Below are 19,522 nucleotides of genomic sequence, written 5' to 3'. Positions count from 1 at the left end.
TCATTTTTTTCTTAAATATTTTGTCCAGAGTTTTATTGTTACTGTTATGTGGGAAAAGTTAATTCCATATAAGCTACTTGTGGTTATCAGAATCCTAAGTCTTAATTTTTGGGAGAGGATTTGCCTCCAGATCTTCATAATATTAAATAGATAGTTCTCTAAAGGGCTCAGGTGGAAGGATAAGATGGGTCCCAAGTCCTTCTGGGTCATGAGTTTGGCCATGGTACCATGGGCCGGGGCGGCAGGGCAGCTGCGGGGAGCTTGCCACATTGCAGAACTCTCCATGGTGCTGCTGTCTGACCCAGGCAGGCTGGTTGCAGAGGGCGGGCTGCTGGAGAGCTTGGCCTCATTGTCCCTTATTCCTCTTGCTGGGTAGAAGGTGTCAATGTTTACTACGCAGTGTAGATACCTACATATTAACATATCTGATTAGCATATTTTCATCTCTTCCAGAGCCCAGGTTCTCAAGGGAGGACGCACTGTGGCTCTGAGCTTTGTGCAGAATGTTGGCAGCGTCGTGCAGATCTCTACCAGAGACTGTTGATCCAGGTCTAGAGGTCCCCATGGCGTGCTATAAACTCAGGAGGAGGCACTGTGGCTTAGTGGGTTAAGTTGCTGCCTGTGACTCCGGTGTCCCATGTGGGTGCTGGTTCGTGTCCCAGATAGTCCACTTCTGATCCAGCTCCCTGCTAATGGCCTGGGAAAGCAGCGGAGGATGGCCCAAGCACTTGGGCTCCTGCACCCATGTGGGAAACCCAGAAGAATCTCCTGGCTTCAGTCTGGCCCAGCTCTGGCGCTTTCAGCTGTCTACAGAGGGAGGCAGAAGATGGAAGATACTTCTCTCTCTGTCTCTTTATGTCTCTGTCTCTGTCTGCCTGTCTCTCTCTAACTCTGCTTTTCGAATTTAAAATAATTTTTATTTATTTATTTTTTGACAGGCAGAGTGGACAATGAGAGAGAGAGAGACAGAGAGAAAGGTCTTGCTTTTGCCGTTGGTTCACCCTCCAATGGCCACCGCGGCTGGCGCACCGCGGCCAGCGCACCACGCTGATCCGGTGGCAGGAGCCAGGTACTTCTCCTGGTCTCCCATGGGTTGCAGGGCCCAAGTGCTTGGGCCATCCTCCACTGCACTCCCTGGCCACAGCAGAGAGCTGGCCTGGAAGAGGGGCAACTGGGACAGAATCCGGCGCCCCGACCGGGACTAGAACCCGGTGTGCCGGCGCCGCAAGGCAGAGGATTAGCCTAGTGAGCCGCGGTGCCGGCTAAAATAATTTTTTTTTTTAAAAAGGAAAAGATTGCTGTTACCCCTGAAATCGTATGCAGAAGTGTGTGTGTGTGTGTGTGTGTGTGTGTGTGTGTCTCAGACTTCCTGGGAAAAGAACCATACTGATGATATTTTTAATGGACCTATTTTGAAGTTTCATTTCATTCTCTTCTTCAGTGAGAACTTTTTAAATTGAAGAAGTGATATGGATCAGCATTAGGATTAAGATGTTATGATTTTTAAAACAAAACCAGAATAATGTATTCATATACTTCTGTCTTTAAAAGATTTATAGTTGTTTAATTATTTATCTGAAATGCAGAGTAACAGAGACAAAGGGAGAGACAGAGAAATCTTTCTTCCACTGGTTCTCTCCCCAGATGGCTGCAACAGCCAGAACTGGGCCAGGCCGAGCCCAAAAACCAGGAGCCCAGGACTCCAGCCGTGTCTTCCGTGTGGGTAGTAAGGAGCACGTACTTGGGCCATCACCTGCCTTCCCAATGACACTTAGTTATTGTGCCATTTTATTAAAGAAAAAATGTGTACATACATCCAAACGTGAAACATAACCTGGAAAGTAAAATGACCGCGTGCTAAGCAGTGGTTAATTTGAGTTGGAACATTTTCTTCTTGTATTGTATATTGTTTAAATTTCAGAAACTAAAATCTCACCAAATTAACAGAGAAGTCAGGAGAAGCCCAGTGGAATACACCACTTCTCTCCCGGCCCCCTTTCCCCAGGGGGGACAGTGAGCACCAGCCCCAGTGACGTGTGTGCCCTTTGTATGCACACATGGACCCTCTGGTACTTTTTGATACCAGTGGAGGTAGGCTGTATCCCAGGGTGCTCATGGAGTGGCCTGTACAGCAGGTTAAGCCCCCCACCCTGCGGCTGGCATCGCATGCTGGAGCACTGGTTCTGTTCCCAGCTGCCGTGCTTCTGAGCCAGCTCCCTGCTAAGGGACCTGGAAAGGCAGCAGAAGATGGCTGAGTGGGAGACCCGGATGGAAATTCTGGCTCCGGCTTTAGCCTGGCCCAGCTCTGGGTGTTGTGGTCATTTGGAACTTAAACCAGCAGATGGAAAATCTCCTTCTCTCTCTGAGACTCTGCCTTTTAAATAAATAAATCTTTGTGGGGGGGGGGGGGAGCTCATGTAAAAGTAAAAAAAAATTATTATTTTTTTAAATTTAAGATATAGAGAAAGCTCCCATTCATTGATCACTATACAAATGCGTGCAGTGGCCGTGGGCCAAAGCCTGGAGCTGGGTACTCAATCCAGGTCTCCCCTATGGAAGGCAGGAACCCAGTCACTTGACTACATCCTCCACAAACTTTGGAAGCACCCTTGTTTGTTGTTCTGCTGTTTTTGCTTCTTTTATTTTAAACTTTGTATTTTGGATGGATTTCTCGTTTTCAAATTCTTAAAAGGAGTCCTGCAGTGACCCCCACCCCACCAAAAGGGTTAAGAACGGGGAGGGGGTATCATAGTTCTAGAAACGCCTTCCTGTTCTATGCTCCTGTTCAGCTTTGGCGTGTACATACCTGACTCCTGGTGGCCGTGCAGGGACATTCCCTTTCCTCTTAGGGCCAGTGACCCTCAGGGACCCCCCACCCACGGCAGGCTGGCCTTTCAGACGACTGTGCCGTGCTGGCTGACCGTGATGAACACTGTGACAGGATGCGGCTAATACCTGGGTAATGTCTCTTAGCTTCCTTCTGAGTTTCAGGTTGGGCTCGTTTCTTTGGTAAACTTTTGCCTTGGAAGTTTTATAGTAATTAAGCCCCCATTTACCTGGCTCATCCTGTAGTCTGGCCCTCAGGCCACAGTTGCTCCTCGTAATGGGGGTGTCGCGTGGCCTGCAGCTCTGTTATAACTGGTGGTGCTGGCTAGCTCATCCTGTGAATGTGGTGCCGTTGTGTCCCGAGGGACAGTTTGTTCAGTGGCCCAACTCGAGCCACCAAGGGCAGTGTTCCCGTACCATGGAGCCTGGGCAGATGCTGTGCATCCCCCGCACTTGTCACCTTTCCTGGCACACATGTGGAAGCCAGGGCTTCCAGAGAGAAGGCGTTTCCTGGGCTGGGGGCGTGGTGGTAAACCCAGGCTTGCTGCTCCAGGCCCCCAGTCGCTGCTGCCTGCTGGCCCGTGTGGAAGAGGGAAGCAGCGTGCTGTGTAGCTCAGGCTGCCTTGCTCCGGGCCCGAGCTCCCGAGGTCATGGCACAGCAGTCTCCGTGCCCCCCAGAGCCCGGCTCCCAGAGGGCCCTGGGTAGTGACTTTGCCTCCCTCTCACATTTCCAACCTTCCTTCTCCCTGCCTTAAAGAATCTGGATGTGTTTGAGTCTGTGATCCTTAGAGATCATGGACGTGGTGAGTAGAGGCCCGACCTCGCCCACTGCCTGGTCCGCACACGCCCTGCACCGAGACTGTTCAGGTAAGAAGGCGATGGAGAGGAGTATGGCTGTCCCTTTAAGGGGTGAGTGCTGATGCCCCAGCGCCCCTAGAGGAGGGCTGGGAAAAACACTGGGCGCAGCACTGGCTGGGAGAGGCAGAGGGTCAGGGTGTACTGGCAGGCGCACTCCCTCCCTGTGTGGCTCTGGGGCCCAAGGCCCTCCCCAAGCCCAGCAGAGCCCCCTTTTCTCCAGCAGTTCTTGTTCCAGCAAGACCAGAGATGGGAGAGATCAAAGCCTGCTTTAGGCCAAGCTATAGGGCAGTTCCTTGGCACGCTGTGAGCACAGCACTATTTCCCAGGCTGAGCCTTGGCCAGGGGCTTTGCAGGTCAGAAGGAAGAGGCTGGCCAGAAGAGCCCTGGTCACTGGAGCTGGTCTGACAGCGGACGTCACTGCTCTTGGGTGCCATGATTTTGCCCTGGTTGATAACGGCACCCTTTACCGCAACATTTTATTATAGGGGAAATTGATGTATTATTTGCTGACACAGGGATCAGTATGGAGGACAGCCAGCCTGAAAAGCCAGAGGGGCATGCTGGTGAGGTTTTGTAATCTTGAGGGCCACCCCTCCAAAGTCCCTCCTGGCCAGCTGTCCCTCTGCCCCCTCAGCCCTGCAGTCCGGGTGCAGGTGAGCACAGACCGGCTGTGCGTGTGGGAATCCGTCACTGGGTTAGTAACCCAGGTTCAGTGGGCCCCGGCACTCAGCGTGTCGGTGGAGGAACACTGTCTTCCCGTCTACCCTAGTTACCATGACTACCTCCTCGCATCCGCTACATCAGAGATCATCAAAAATGGGACAAGGAAACCAGTGTTGTCATCGTCTAATAATAATAGCTAACCTGCAGTGAGCAAAGTATTTTGTTGTGACTGGTAGAAACTGTGTTAGAAATGTGTATCAGAAAACATGTCAATTCCAGCATCTTGACACAATAGTTTGTTATGTTTAAATAATTTGTTTGTGTTTTCAAACACTGAATTTTCAGCTGGAAAATTGTTTTCTGGTTGAGGGCTGACATGAGTGCAGGTTATTAGCTCTCCTCGTGGTCACTCCTTGTCGGGGTGGGTGGCTTAGAGGGGAAGTGTAATTGGCCGTGCACAGCCGCGACCTGGAGCTTCCCTCCCTTATCTTCCGTAGCCTCCCCGTCCAGGAGCACCCGCAGCTCCTTGATAAGGTAGACAGATGCCCCGGCCTCCGCCCCGGCACCCGATAAAACCCTTCCTCCTTTCCCCCAACCATTTCCATGTAATACAATTGTGGATCCTGACCCGATAATATCTATAATTTAGAGAGCATGGCTTCTCCAGGCTGGGTGCGTGTTGGAATCACTGGGGAGCTTTACAATGCCAGTTGAATGGGTGTGGGCTGCCTCCTGACCGTGACTCCGGGGCCAAGTGACTCCAGTGTGCAGCAGGTCTGGGTGCTGTTTTGGGGAATGTGTAAAGGAGCATTGAGCTCGTGGAAGAGTGGTGCCAAGGGCATCAGCCTTGGGCGGAGCTGCTTTGGCAGCTGGGTGAAGACCGCCTGTCTGATGCTGTGCGTGGCCCTTGGCTGGGCTCCTTGGGGCTCCAGAACAGCGTGATTTGGGGGAGGAGACCTTCGCTGTTTTTTTATTTCTTAGGAAACATGTCCTGATCATAAAAGCCAGTGGTCTTCCTAGCATCCGCTAGGGGTAAAACGACTCAGTTAGAACTCCTGGGCCCGTCCTGTGCAAGGGCGTGGCCCCACGGGGCTCTCAGCCCTGCGCATCAAGGCTTCCAGCCGAACCCAGCTGCTTGAGACGTGTTTGTATGATTATAAGCTTTCACAGACTTTGGGTATATTATTAAGGGACAGAAAGTAGAGACCTTAAGTGGCTCAATGTGACACATTCATTATGTGTCTGTAGATTATTTTCCTGGGCAGTTTTGCTACGAAGATGATCTTCTTAGTGAAGAGTCAGCATTTAATTGATCCCTAATTTAAAGCCTGCTAGAGCTTCTGTTTCCTTTGTGTTACTTCACGTTTTTGTTAGTTTCATGATGGACGCTTGGTTTGGGAAAAGAATGAGTGAGCACTCTTGTGGGGGTGGGTCATGCGAACAGCCAGGTTAGGCATTTCATATTTTAGATGTTATCATGGCAGGTTGAGTTCATTGTCACTTTTCCCGTGCCATCATGACTCACTGTCACTCTAGAATGGACATGGTTTACGTCCAGTTAATTTTTTCCTCTAGCCTACTTCACCAGTAGTAATTCTGGATCTTTTAGAAACCCTTGAGCCGTTCACTAGAGATTGACCCTGACCTCAGGCCTCAGCGTCCCTGCGGCCCCCGGACTCCCAGCTGCCCTCCTGTGCAGCTGTCTGCCCCGGTGCCCGGTCTCCCTTTTCACTTCCAGCCCACCGCCTGCCCCTCCCGTGAACTGCTCCCCAGCACCGCCATCTCCCTGAACTCTTGTCCTTCCTCCCGGGCGCGTCCAAGTGTGGCTTCCCTTCCTCACTGCCCCATCCAGGTGGCCAAGCTTTGTGGGCCAAGCACGAGGGGCACTGCAGTGAGGATTGGAGCCCCCGGAGATTCACGCATTTCCAAGCTCAGAGAGGCCTTGTAGCTCTGTGGCAGTGCTTTGGCTTGTCCTTGGCATCAGTCAGCTCATCTGTTTCCTTACGATGACCATTCCCAGGCCCTGTGCACACGCGCTGAACTCCCTTCGCTAGACTTTCTATCTGGCTTACCTTCCTTCCTCCCTTGGTCTCTCCTGTTCCAAACCTGCCCTCTGCCTGTCCTAGAGCCTTGCTCCGTATGGTCCTCATTCCCCTCCCACCCCCGTCTCCGCTCTGCCTTTGTTGGTTCTTTCCTGAGTGTCTGTAAACATCGTGGAAGAAGAACACAAGCACTCTCCATCGCCCTGGGTTTCTCTCCGGCCTTGGTTCAACCTCTTCTTTTCTGCTCAGTGCTTTGGGAGGCAGCTCCTCCTCATCTCTCCCTCCCCCTCACTTCCTCAGCCCGCTGCCCTCTGGCCTTCCCACTTCCCCACAGTGGCCGGTTCATGGCACACTCCATTGGAGGCCACCTCGGTCCTTACCGTGTCCGCTGATTTGACGCTGAAGCCCTGTTCTCCTGACGGATGCGGCTTTAGCCCTTTCTGCTTCTAATTATGTTCAGTCAGTCTCTTTTGCCCCTTTCTTGCGTTTTTCCTCTACTTGCTCCTTAAAAGCTGAGGCAACCTTCTTTCCCACCAGTTATTCCACCTGGACCAGGTGACCTCAAAGCTGCTTGCCAGAGCATTTAAATGTTATGCAATCTGGTCTGATTTAATAAGTCCTTCTAGAAACCTACAGTATAATAGTTCTGTGATCCCGTATCATATGGAGGCACCGTCATTTATTTAACTGGGTGCTGCTGATTATTTAGCTTATTTCTATTCTGAAAGCACTGTGATAAGTAGCATCTACTCCTCTCCTTTCATGGTCTCAGTATAGATTTCCAGAAGTTGTATCTCTCTAATGAAGGCCCATCTCGGTGGTATGTATGGTCAGATGACTTCATAGAAATGTGGTATTTTTGTTTCTACAGGCTTTATAGTACGGTTTTAACTGTCGGTTATGGAGGGACGTGGCTCCCAAATTCTGTATCTCTAGGTTTGTATGTGGAAACGGCTCTGAGTTCCCAGCCCTACGTTCTAATGCCCCTCTTCTGAGGGCCCTCCACCTGTGGGTGTGGTCACACACCTCCTGCACGGGAGCCACTGCACCTGTTCATTTCTCTAGGGTCCTGCATGCGGGATTGCTCATCTCCGGTGGAATTCCCTAGGTATCAGCACATCGGAGCTGGTGAGGCCTATGTTCAGAGCCGGGTAAACTGTCTTGTTTACAGGCTGAGTGGCTTGAAGGTCTTCAGATTTCAGAATATTTGCATCAACTTTACGGGTTGATCATCCCATGTTTGGGTTGGAGTTGCGCAACTCGCAGTGTTTTCATGTGTTAGAATTCTTTCATTGGCCGGCGCCTTGGCTCAATAGGCTAATCCTCCGCCTTGCGGCGCCGGCACACCGGGTTCTAGTCCTGGTTGGGGCGCCGGATCCTGTCCTGGTCGCCCCTCTTCCAGGCCAGCTCTCTGCTGTGGCCAGGGAGTGCAGTGGAGGATGGCCCGAGTACTTGGGCCCTGCACCCCATGGGAGACCAGGAGAAGCACCTGGCTCCTGCCATCGGATCAGCGCAGTGCGCCGGCCACAGCGCGCCGGCCGCGGCGGCCATTGGAGGATGAACCAATGGCAAAGGAAGACCTTTCTCTCTGTCTCTCTCACTGTCCACTCTGCCTGTCCAAATTAAAAAAAAAAAAGTCTTTCATGTGATCTGGAAATTGGGAATTTAGAGTCTACAGCCAACATTTCTTTAAAGCATAGTGTATAGCACATTGTCAGGAATTATTTCTACTAAATTTAGGTGACATTTTTATATGAAGGTATTTATTCATTGTAGGTAATTTAATAATTGAAGAAAATGTAGACAGTTACATGAAAACTTCCTACTCTGTGATACCCATTCACAGTGTAGCCTACTTCTTCACAGACCTACTAGTATATATACTTGTGTGTTTATGTTTCATGTGAATACGTCCATGTCCATGGTATAAAATGTTTGGAACTGTGCTTTTTAAGAAATATGCCTTGAGCATTCTTTCTGTCAACAAGTATATTTTTAAGACGTTATACTTGACCAAATAATATTCTACTATATGGAAGGAAATATTGAGCCAGTCCTCTGTGGTTTTCCCCCACGTCATTGTTAACACAGATGCTGCAGTAGATACCGCAATAGCGTTTGTTAGACTGCTGTTGCGGGTCTTTGCACTGTGTTGCATGAGACAGAGGTTTCACGAGGAACACAAGCAGCAGGCAGCCTTTGCTCCTGGGAAAATGCTGCTCTGGGGTGAGAGGGGTAAGCGGTTCAGCCGGGGGCCAGCGAGCAGTGAGGGCAGGCCTGCACGGGAGCTGCTGGGGCGCCATCGGCGTGGCTCCTTGTTCGGGGGGAGTTAATAGCAGACCATGAGGTCAGTCTCATGAAGAGTATCCTTTCCTATTGCATTTTGAGGGGCTTTTTTCAACACTGAAAGTGGATGTGATACAGTCAATACATTCTGAGTATTACTCAAATTACTCCCTTGTGCTGTTGCTGCTACGAGTCATGCTAACTGGCTTTCAGATATTGAAGTATCTTTGCATAACTGGATGCGGTTTTCTAACCTGTGAGTGCACTTCTTTTTTTTTTCTTTTTTTTTTTTTTTTATTTTCAAGCAGAGTGGACAGTGAGAGAGAGACAGAGAGAAAGGTCTTCCTTTGCCATTGGCTCACCGTCTAATGGCCGCCGCGGCCAGTGCACCGTGCTGATCTGATGGCAGGAGCCAGGTGCTTCTCCTGGTCTCCCATGGGGTGCAGGGCCCAAGTACTCGGGCCATCCTCCACTGCACTCCCTGGCCACAGCAGAGAGCTGGCTTGGAAGAGGGGCAACCGGGACAGAATCCAGCGCCCTGACCGGGAATAGAACCTGAGGAGTCGGCGCTGCAAGGCGGAGGATTAGCCTAGTGAGCCGCAGCGCTGGCCTGAGTGCACTTCTTGTTATAGTTTGTCAAGCCCTTACTCCTATAGGACATGTCTGTAGAGTTGGTTTTTCTCCCTCCTTTGGAGAGGTTTTGCGCTTTTTTTTTTTTTTTTTTTTTTTTTTTTTAAGATTTATTTATTTGTTTGAAAGGCAGAGTTACAGAGCGAGAGGGAAAGACAGGAAGAGGGAGGTCTTCCATCCCCTGGTTCACTCCCCCAATGGCTGCAGTGGCCAGGGCTGGGCCAGGCTGAAGCTGGGAGCCTGGGTCTCCATCCAGGTCTCTCATGTGGGCACAGGGGCCCAAGTGCTTGGGTCATTTTCCCACTACTTGCCCAAGTGCATTAGCAGGGAGCTGGGTCAGTGGTGGAGCAGCGGAGACTCAGACCCATGCTCAGATGGGATGCTGTCATCACTGCTGAGCCACAGTGCTGGCCCCTTGGTGAGGTCTGGATACCCGGGTCTGTCCGTGGCCATACCACCCTGAGCGCGCCGGATCTCGTCTGATACCCGGGTGACACCGGCATTGTGATGTGCTGTGGGCACCTCCTGTGTTGTATGGAGGCTTTGGAACCCTTTAGGAAATGCTTCATCCTTTAGAATGGGAAAGAATTTCAGTGGAACTGACTGGGCCTGGAACCTTTAGAAAAACTAAGTGTGTGTTCTCCTGCTTCATCCATGCAGTAACCATGACGGTCTTTCCTCTACCTGGACCAGTTTGGATAACTATATGTTCTCCCGGAAGTTTTACTGGTTTGTTGGAGTTTTCCAGTTGGTTGGTGCAGAGTTGAGACTCATTTTTTTTTTTTTATTTCAGACAGCATTTTTCCGTTTGAGACACTGATAGTCCAGATTATCATTTGCGGCCCCAGCGGTGATAGGGGAGCCTGGATAAGTAGTTGTGTGCACTGGATGCAATGTTTACATTAATAATAGTGAAATAGCTCTAGCAGTTAATCCTACCAGTAAAGAACTTGACCTGATGTTTAATGAGAAGGCGTAGGAGTTGTGCTCTATTCAGTAGTAAAAACAGCTGAGTCGCAGATGGTGATCCTTTTCAGTCAGATGGTACCACCTTTCACAGTTCATTAGAATTGACTTCCTAATGGTATACTAACTTGTATTTAAACATTGCTTTGGGTTGCCACATAATATTTATACCATTTTTAAAGTATAATGGGATGTTTTTGATTCATCTGTATCCTGAGTGATGATCAAGTCAGGGTAATTAGCACATCCATCACCTTGAACTTCTTACCAGTTTGTGTTTTGAAGGCTCAGTGAAGAGGGAGGCTGTCTGTCACCTAGTGAGCTGCGAGAGAAGGCTGAGCCCACGGGGCTACAGGCAGAAGCCGTTTGTGTCTTGTGAGCTGAGCCCAGGGAGCTACAGGCAGAAGCCGTTAGCATCTTGGGGACTGAAGAGAGTAGCACTTGGTCTGACGGCTGCATTAGCTTTTCATTACTAGAATGGAATAGCCTGGAAAAGCAACAGGGTTATTCTTGGCTGATGGTTCTGGGGATTCCCAGTCCAAGACTGGGTTACCCCTTGGCTGGCCGTGGGATGAGTCCAGTGGTTGGCAATGGTAGGGGTTTCTTAGAGGAGGGATCCCGTGGTGGGCCTCGCTCAGGCCTCCTTTATAACCAGTCCTCTGGGGAGAGCTCTCTTCTCGTCCCAGCCCTCCAGCCAGGCTCAGCTCCTGGGCACTGTGAGCGGAGTAAGTTCCCGCCCTTTGGAGTTTTCCGTCCTCACGAGTGTGTGCAAACCAAGGCAAGTGCTCTCAATGTGCGCACTGAGTTGCCCGACTGTGGAAGTCTTTCCTAATGCTCAAGATGACAAAATGCAAGGCTCTCAGGTGAAGCCACCACCGCCAGTTCTCAGTGTGTGTGCAGGTTCTCCTTTTCGGAGCACAGCCGTGCTTGTGTGGGCTCCTGGGCAGGCCGTCTTCAGGGTTTTCAGCATCAGCAAGTCACACAGCTCCATCTTCTCACCATTTTTACTAACAGTCATGAGATGCATAACTGTAGGGAAGCAGGGCTCTCCAGGCAAGGTTTAGTGTGGCACAGAGGATGGAATGACAGACCTTGAACGAGACCTGCAGCCTGGGAGGAAAGAGCTGCCCTTATAGCCTAGGGATCTGGCAGAGCCTGGCTTCTGGGGTGGGGGCGCTGAGCCTGAAGGGAAGAAGGCAGTGGGGCAGGGGGAATAGGTAACTAGATCACCAAGAGCATTGTGGGCCCTGCCGGGGAATTTGGGCTTTATGGCCCTCGAATTGATGCTAGCATGGTGGTTTGAAGGATCTGCTAAACTGAGCCGCTCCAGGAGGGACGGGCTGTTTTCTTTGTCCCTCTACGGACTGAGCCTTCCTGCTGTGGAAATCCTGAATTGAAAATATTGCAAAACTGGAAGCTTTTTGAATGCTGAGATGATGCGGCAGTGGACTGTCCCACACCCGACTTCGTGTGCCAGGCCACCATAAACGTGCAGGTGCACTCCAAGTGCCGTGTGGGATTCTTTCCTTCGAGCTGCGTGTGTCAGGCGTGTGTGGAGCACAGTTGAGCTTCATGTTTAGACTTGTGCTCCTCGTCAAGATGTTGTGTCACGTGTGTGCGGGTGTGCCAGGGGCTGAAGCACATCTGATCTCAAGCTCTCGAGATCAGGAACCCACAGCTGTACCTCTTCCCACCGTGCCTGACCCAGGGCAGGTGTGAGATACAGCGAGGGCACACAGCTCTCCTTCAACCAGGGCCTAACAGTTGAGTGCTGGGGCTGAGGCGGGAGGGTCCCTAGCCTGTGACGTGCCAGACCCCAGGGTGCCTGAGGAGCTGCTGGGGCAGCTGAGGTGAGGGGCGAGGCCCCCCCAACCCCCAGCAAGGCTGAAGGTGGGTGTGGCAAGGACTTACTGTAGAAGACTGCTTTTAAAAAAAAAAAAAAGATTTTATTTATTTATTTGAGAGGTAGAATTACAGACAATGAGAGGGAGAGATGGAGAGACGGAGAAAAAGGTCTTCCATCCACTGGTTCACTCCCAAATGGTCACAGTGGCCGGAGCTGAGCTGATCCAAAGCCAGGAGCCCTGAGCTTCTTCAAGGTCTCCCACGTAGGTGCAGGTGCCCAGGGACTTGGGCCATCTTCTACTGCTTTCCCAGGCCATAACAGAGAGCTGGATTGGAAGTGGAGCAGCCGGGACTTGAACTGGCACCCATATGGTTGCACCAGCCCCTGCTTGATTTTTATAACGGATTTGGATTTGTCTTTAATGTTTCACTCTCCTTCCAAGAATTCTGAAAGAAGGGTGGTTTATATAGGGTTCTAGGACCGTTTGTTTATCTGAAGGGGGGAGGCTGGAAATAGGAGAGAGGAGAGGGGTAGAGAGATCCTCTGTTGGTTCACTCCATAAATCTTTTCTTTCTTTTTGCTCAGTGGTTTCAGATTTTGTTTCACAAATAGATGTTTCTTTATAATTAGTTGTCAATGATTTAAATAGATTTCTTTAAAATTTTTTATTTAGGGGCCAGCGCTGTGGCACAGTGGGTTAATGCCCTGGCCTGAAGCACCGGCATCCCATATGGGAGCTGGTTCTAGTCCCAGCTGCTCCTCTTCCGATCCAGCTCTCTGCTATGGCCTGGGAAAGCAGTAGAAGATGGCCCAAGTCCTTGGGCCCCTGCACCTGCGTGGGAGACCCGGAAGAAGCTCCTGGCTCCTGGCTTCGGATCAGCACAGCTCTGGCCATTGCAGCCCGTTGGGGAGTGGACCAGCGGGTGGAGGACCTCTCTCTCTCTCTCTCTCTGCCTCTCCTCTCTATGTGTAACTCTGACTCTTCAGTAAAAAATAAATAAATCTTTTAAAAAATGTTTTTTATTCATTTGAAAGACAGAGACAGAGGGAGAGATCTTCCACCTGCTGTTTTATTCCCCAAATGACTGCAACAGCCAGAGGTGGCCCAGGCTGAAGCCAGGAAGCAGGAGCTCCACCTGAGTCTTCCACAAGGTGGCAGTGGTCCAAGTACTGGGGCCATCACCTGCTGCTTTCCCAAGTCCGTGAGCAGGCAGCTGGATCAGAAGCAGAGCAGCCAGGACTTACACTCCGATGTGGGATGCCAGCATCACAAGCAGCCCCGAAGAAGATGTCTTTGCATTGTTTCCTAGAAAAAATACTTATGTATGACATCATACAACATAGGTCTTAACCTTTTCATTAACAATGTCTGTGTTTTAAAGAAGAAAGAACAAGTATAAAAAAGTATCAATTTGTAATAGTTGCAGAATGAGAACAGAATGAATACTGTGAATAGCACCTCTCTTGGCCTGCTGTCCACACAGCCTGGCCCCTCTGGATCTCAGGAGGATTCCAGACCCACTCCTGTGTCACTGGGGGTCGTTTCCAGCTCTGTACAACTCCGAGTGTGTTTAGTGAAGTACGTTAGCGTCACAGCTTTGTTTAAGCATAGTAAGAACTCCTCATAGTAAGAATGCATTACTTGAAATTTAGTAACATTCTGTGAATGTCGGCTTTATTTGTATATTTATTTTAAAAAATGTATTTATTTATTTGAAAGTGTTACACAGGGGAGCCAGCTTAGCTCTGGCCATTGTGGCCATGTGGAGAGTGAATCAACTGATGGAAGACTTCTTTCTTTCTCTCTCTCTCTCTCTCCCTCCCTCCCTCCCTCCCTCCCTCCCTCTCTCTCTCTTTCTCTCTCTGCCTCTCTGTAACTCTACCTTTCAAATAAATAAATCTTAAAAAAAGAGCTATACAGAGAGAAGAAGAGACAAAAAGAGAGAAAAAGAGAGATCTTTCATCCACTGGTTCACTCCCCAAATGGCTGCAGTGGCCAGGGCTGGACCAGGCCAAAGCCAGGAGCTTCTTCCAGATCTCCCAAGTGGGTAGCAGGGTCCCAAGCACTTGGGCCATCCTCTGCTGCTTTCCCAGGTGTGTTAGCAGGGAGCTGGATTGGAGGTGGAGCAGCTGGGACTCCAACCAGTGCCTATATGGCAATGCTTTACCCTCCACACCACAACAGCAGCCCCGTGTATATTTATTTTTAAGTAAATGAGAAGCCACTATTTATTTCCAAATGTGTGGTTCTTTGAGAAATTTTTTCTCAGATCACAATGTGAGGGAGGGCATACTGGGGGCTGTCTCGGCATCTAAGACCCCACCCCTGCCCCACAGAGAGGTGTCCTTGCTGCTCGGGGTGGCCCTGGGCGGGGGGCGGGGAGAATGTGGTGACCAAGCTTCAGCTCCCAGGTTGCCAATCCAGCAGCAAGTCCTGCGGTTGCTATAGTCGGGAGATGGTAATGTATGCCATTTTTAATAGGAAAGGATAGAAAACCGAGAGCAGTTAAGTCTCTTTCTGAACTGGGCATCCCTGTAATACGTCAGGAAATGTGTGATGGGGCAGAATGTGAAAGGGTATCTCTTGTTCCCGGTCAGTAGTGGGAAAAATGATAAATATTGCCAGAAATATCAGTGAATGTTCTCGTATGCACCAGCTACGTGTGTGAACAAGTACTGCTTTCTCTGTGATGCTGGAGCTGTCTTCAAACCCCTTCTTATTTTTAAAAAAGATTTATTTATTTACTTGAGAGGCAGAGTTACAGAGAGGCAGAGGCAGAGGCAGAGAGAGAGAGAGAGAGAAGTCTTTTCTCACTTGTTCACTCCTCAAATGGCCACAATGGCTGGGGCTGAGCTCATCCGAAGCCAGGAGCCTGGAGCTTCTCCCAGGTCTCCCACGTGGGTGCAGGGGTCCAAGGACCTGCACCATCTTCTACTGCTTTCCCAGGCCATAGCAGAGAGCTGGATCGGAAGAGGAGAAGCCGGGACTTGAACCGGCACCCACATGGGAAGCCGGTGCTGCCGGTGAAGGCTTTACCCGCTATGCCACAGCGCCGGCCCCAACTACATCGTATTTACCAGGAGAATTATAAAACACAAATTACATGTAAACAGAATTTTTTTTAAATAAAAATTGACTCCAGCAAAAGCTTTTAATGATGGCTCTTACAAGCTCTCTAATTGATGATTGTGTTTACCTATTGAACTGGAGCTGTGGGTAAAGCATTTGTTAGATGCTTATTATAATATCTAATGTGGTAGCAGCCTAAATTGCTAGTCCCAATTTGTGTACTGTTATTATTAGGACAGAAAGGTAACTTAATTTTCAGTATTTTGTAAGCAAATATACACGGAAGTCATTTTTATTAGCATTTTGTTATGAGAAAGAACTAACAGAAGGTGGCCAAACTTCCATTTACTAAATAGTAGCTATTCTTTAAGTTTGTAAAATTATGAGGTTTTGCTGCTTTGGACCACAAGTGATTTTATTAACAAAAAGTTGCTTTTATTATATAATGCTGAATTATGTGTGCCTAAACTCTATTAAGCATCACCGTTAGTACTGTGAATATATATAATACATACTTGTATTATTTTTGATTCTTAAGTTTGGGTGAACTGCTGGCATAGAAATCATAGTGCTTTGGTAATAAGACTCCTTTTTATGTTTCTCAAGGGTTGTGTGTTTATGTGTTTTGTATATTTACAGTTTGAATATCTACAAGGAACCTAGTGTATTTCAGTTGAACAAATGGAGGCTTTCCTCTTCTGTTAATTTCCGTTAATGCAGATTTCATCCATGCGTTCGGTCTTTCTCTCCTTGGAGTAAAACCGCCGCTGACGGCGGGATCCAGTTTCTGCATCTGATGCGACACCTCTGCTGCCCACCAGACTGGTTTCTGCGCCTCCCCCATTTCACAAGAAATCACTAATGTTTGTAAATTAGAGGAACTGCCTTCTTTCCCAAAGATGTGTGCTCCTGGGATGGTTTTCTGGATCTGATGATTAGCAGGAAGGACGCACAGGCCGTTGCCGTGGGGGTCACTTCGGACCACTGCAGAGATAAGCGTGCCTCCTCTTGCAACACCCGCCCCTCCCCCTTTCTGTGGTACCCGCTCTGCCTTAATGTGTCCGGCTGGTGGATCAACATGAAATTGAAGGACATTTGATCAAGAAAATGAAAGTTCTCTGAGTTTCTGGGCTTTCTGGCAAAATGGGCAGGGAGGCAGGAGAGCTGGAGGCTCTGTGGAGGGGTGTGTGCCTTTGTTTACTTAGAGTACGAGCGAGGTTGGAGGTTTCCTCTGCGTGGCCAGTAGTGGTGGATCTGGCGTTGGAGACAGTTTCTGGGGCTGATGGTGCTTACCAGAAGGCAGAGGCTGAATACCTGCCCAGTACAGGATTTTAGTTGCATTTATCTAAAGTATACGAGGGCTGTCAAAAATGTTACTCAATTACTGGAATCGTATGCAGCTTAGTACAAAATACCACTCTGGGAAGTTTAGACACTTTACCGTGACAGTGCAAGTGTGGAACAATGGGTTAAATTTGGGATTGATTGATTGTAGTCATCAAATATGAATATCCTCATGAAATGCAAGGTCATCGTTACCAAAGTAGAACCTGCATGTCCTTACAAACTCCAGATGTGCCAGAGAGCCTCAAATCGAAGAAGAGCAGGCTCTGGGCTGCACTAGCCTCGCTGCTTGTCCACTGCCGAGGCAGCCCTCCTGGCCTGGTCCCACCTGCCTTCCCAGGCTGTGCGCGTAGACAGCAGCTCAGTGGCAGCTTTGTTTCTAGCGGGTCTTCCCGCTTCATTGACACTGAGCTGCGATCCGGGCAGACACCGCTCTGCCCGCTCCTCCCGGCTCGCCACTGTTCCATCCTGCGTCCTGTCTCTCCTGGGTCCATCCTAGGTCTTAGGCCATCTGTGTTGGGCAGCTTTTCACCACTTGAGCTAAAACACCCGAGAGGGACCAGGAAGAAGCCTTGGCCGGGCTCACACCCGACACCAGGCAGCTGCATGGCGGCGGAAGGCCAGTCCCATGATGAGCGGGGAAGTGGAGAGACACGGGGAGCACACTCTCCCTCCGCCCGGTGAGGCCTCTCCTTATAAAGCCATCTCCAGGCTCCCAGGACCTCCGCCTCGAGCCTAATCCTATCCAGTGACTTCCCGAGACCCCACCTTCAGACTCCAGGATTGGTGCCTGCCTCTATCCTAACCTGTCGGCCATTACCATGGCACTGTCGGGTTTAAAGGTATGTGTCAGTTTAGGGGCTCGAATCCTGTTAAAATTGTACCACCATCTATGAACTTTGCTTAGTCTTATTTCTAAGCCAGTAGGTGTTTATTTTAGCGCTGATAAAAATCCCTACTGGGCACTTTGTAAGTAAGAAAAGTACTATTTTAAATATATGTATTAGAAAACTAAACATTTTTTTACTTGTGGGCTAGTGAAGGGCACACTCGCTTGCATTATTGGAATAATCTTTGAAAGTGGTCTTTGTGGGGCGTAGTTGGTAAACTGCTGCTGCCTGTGACTCCTGCATCCCATGCCGGGGCTGCTCCGCCTCCACTCCAGCTCCCTGCTAATGTGCCTGGGAAAGCAGTGGAGAATGGCCCGGGTACCTGGGCCCCTGCACCCACATGGGAGACCCAGTTGAAGTTTGTGGCTCCTGTGTTCTGTCTGGCCCTGCCTCGGGCTGTTGCAGGCGTTTGAGGAGTGAACCAGCTGATGGGCAATCTCTCTCTCTCTCTCTCTGTAACTCTGCCTTGCAAATCAATATAAATAAATCTTTAAAAAAGAGAAAGTGATCTTTGTGACTAAGAAATAAATTATAAATTTAAAGGGGAATGTATTCTTACTTGAACAGTTTAAACACAGTTGTTTCATAAATCGTTCAACAACTGTTTTTATGCATCTGGTACTGTTCGTAGTAGGTTTGCTTTACCGTATTCTTGTCTATGATGAATTTACTTACATGAATTTCTTTGTGTTTCTTAGACAAAATTGAAGAAGCACAAAAAGAACTGAACGGGGCAGAAGTTTCAAAAAAAGGTAATGAAAGCATTCTGCATGCAGACATCATTTTGCGCACAGGATCTTTAGCATTTCAGTTTTGCTAAATAAATCGGTGCAAACATATCATAGGATTAGACATCATCTCAAACTAATTGGTACCAAAAGTTTTGTGAACTTTGCCTCATGCAGTAGTTTAGGGGCCCCGCATGTTCTGTGACTGTTTTCCCAGACGTGAGTGCAGGGCTGGTAGGATTGTGAGATACTGCTGCAGCTCTTCAGAAAGTCCCATCTGTAAGCCCGTCCTGCAGCCACAAAACCATCGGAATCATGAATACACGCGGCTGTGCCCATGCGTGGGTGTGTGTGCTCACCTGGCGAGGTGTTCTTTTAAAATGATGAAAGTGTAAGACACCCTGAGTGCCCGCTAGTGGGAAAATAGTTGAATAAATTGTAAATAACATCCCTGTTTGGGTTATCATGAAGCTTTAAAAAAAGAGTTAATGACTTCAATTGACAATGACTTATTTTTAAGAGAACCAGAATTAGAGTGTAGCACGTGAAATACACTCCCTTCCGTAGAACAGATAACAAATTCAAGTATATCTGCTTGTGTGTACACACAGACACACACACACACATGCACACACGTATGCACAGTTTGAAAGGATTTATACACATATATAATGGTGGGAGAAGAGGGACAAGGGAAGATAACTCATTTATGTCTTCCTTTTGGTTCACCAGTTATATATCGAGTATGATTTTGTACAAAAAGTCAGAACACTAAGAGCAAAAGTTGGTTTCACCGTAGAAAGCGTGTTGGTTTTCCTTCCGAGGACCCGAGGAGGACAGGAGCTTCAGCACCTGGGGCGCTGCCAGGCAGGGGGACAGCAGAGCTCCAGGCTCTTACAGAGCAAGACGCCTTGCGTGCTTCTCGTAGTGCAGGGGATGAAGTTGTCTTCATGCCATTCATATGTCACGATTTATTACTGTTTTTACTTGTTATATCTTCTAATTGCAATGGGGTACTTTAACAAAATGGTTTAGCTAAATAGTTGAAAGTCTTTTTTGTTTTATTTATTTAAATATTTTTGCCTTTCTTTTCTTTCTTTAAAAAAAAAAAAACTTTATTTATTTGAAAGGCAGTTACAGAGGTAGACAGAGAAAGAGAGAGAGAGAGAGAGAGTGAGGTCCTCCATCCTCTGGTTCACTCCCTATATGGCACAATGGCCAGAGCTGGATTGTTCTAAAACCAGGAGCCAGGAGCTTCTTCCAGGTCTCCCACGCAGGTGCAGGGGCCCTAGGACTTGGGCCATCTTCTGCTTTCCCAGGCCATAGCAGAGAGCTGGATCAGAAGTGGAGCAGTCAGGACTCGAACTATCACC

The 19,522-nt window shown here is 49.0% G+C and overlaps 1 protein-coding gene across 9 annotated transcripts in view; it reads left to right on the top strand.

Annotated features, from left to right (window-relative positions):
• The window catches only part of HIVEP1 (HIVEP zinc finger 1), a 145,882-nt gene that overhangs the window by 64,793 nt on the left and 61,567 nt on the right, over positions 1-19,522 (top strand). For all 9 annotated transcript variants that reach the window (XR_016234294.1, XR_016234295.1, XM_089333390.1 and 6 more), the window contains exon 3: positions 18,120-18,173. Coding sequence is in view for 7 of the 9 variants with exons in the window: in XM_089333390.1 (XP_089189516.1) it covers positions 18,120-18,173 (54 nt within the window). In the remaining 2 variants the exon portion in view is untranslated. The remainder of the gene's footprint in view (positions 1-18,119; positions 18,174-19,522) is intronic.

The sequence above is a fragment of the Oryctolagus cuniculus genome, chromosome 5, assembly GCF_051225735.1.
Source record: "Oryctolagus cuniculus isolate XC-2025 breed Fujian yellow rabbit chromosome 5, ASM5122573v1, whole genome shotgun sequence".
Lineage (NCBI taxonomy): Eukaryota > Metazoa > Chordata > Mammalia > Lagomorpha > Leporidae > Oryctolagus > Oryctolagus cuniculus.
This window is presented reverse-complemented; position numbering and strand designations above follow the sequence as displayed.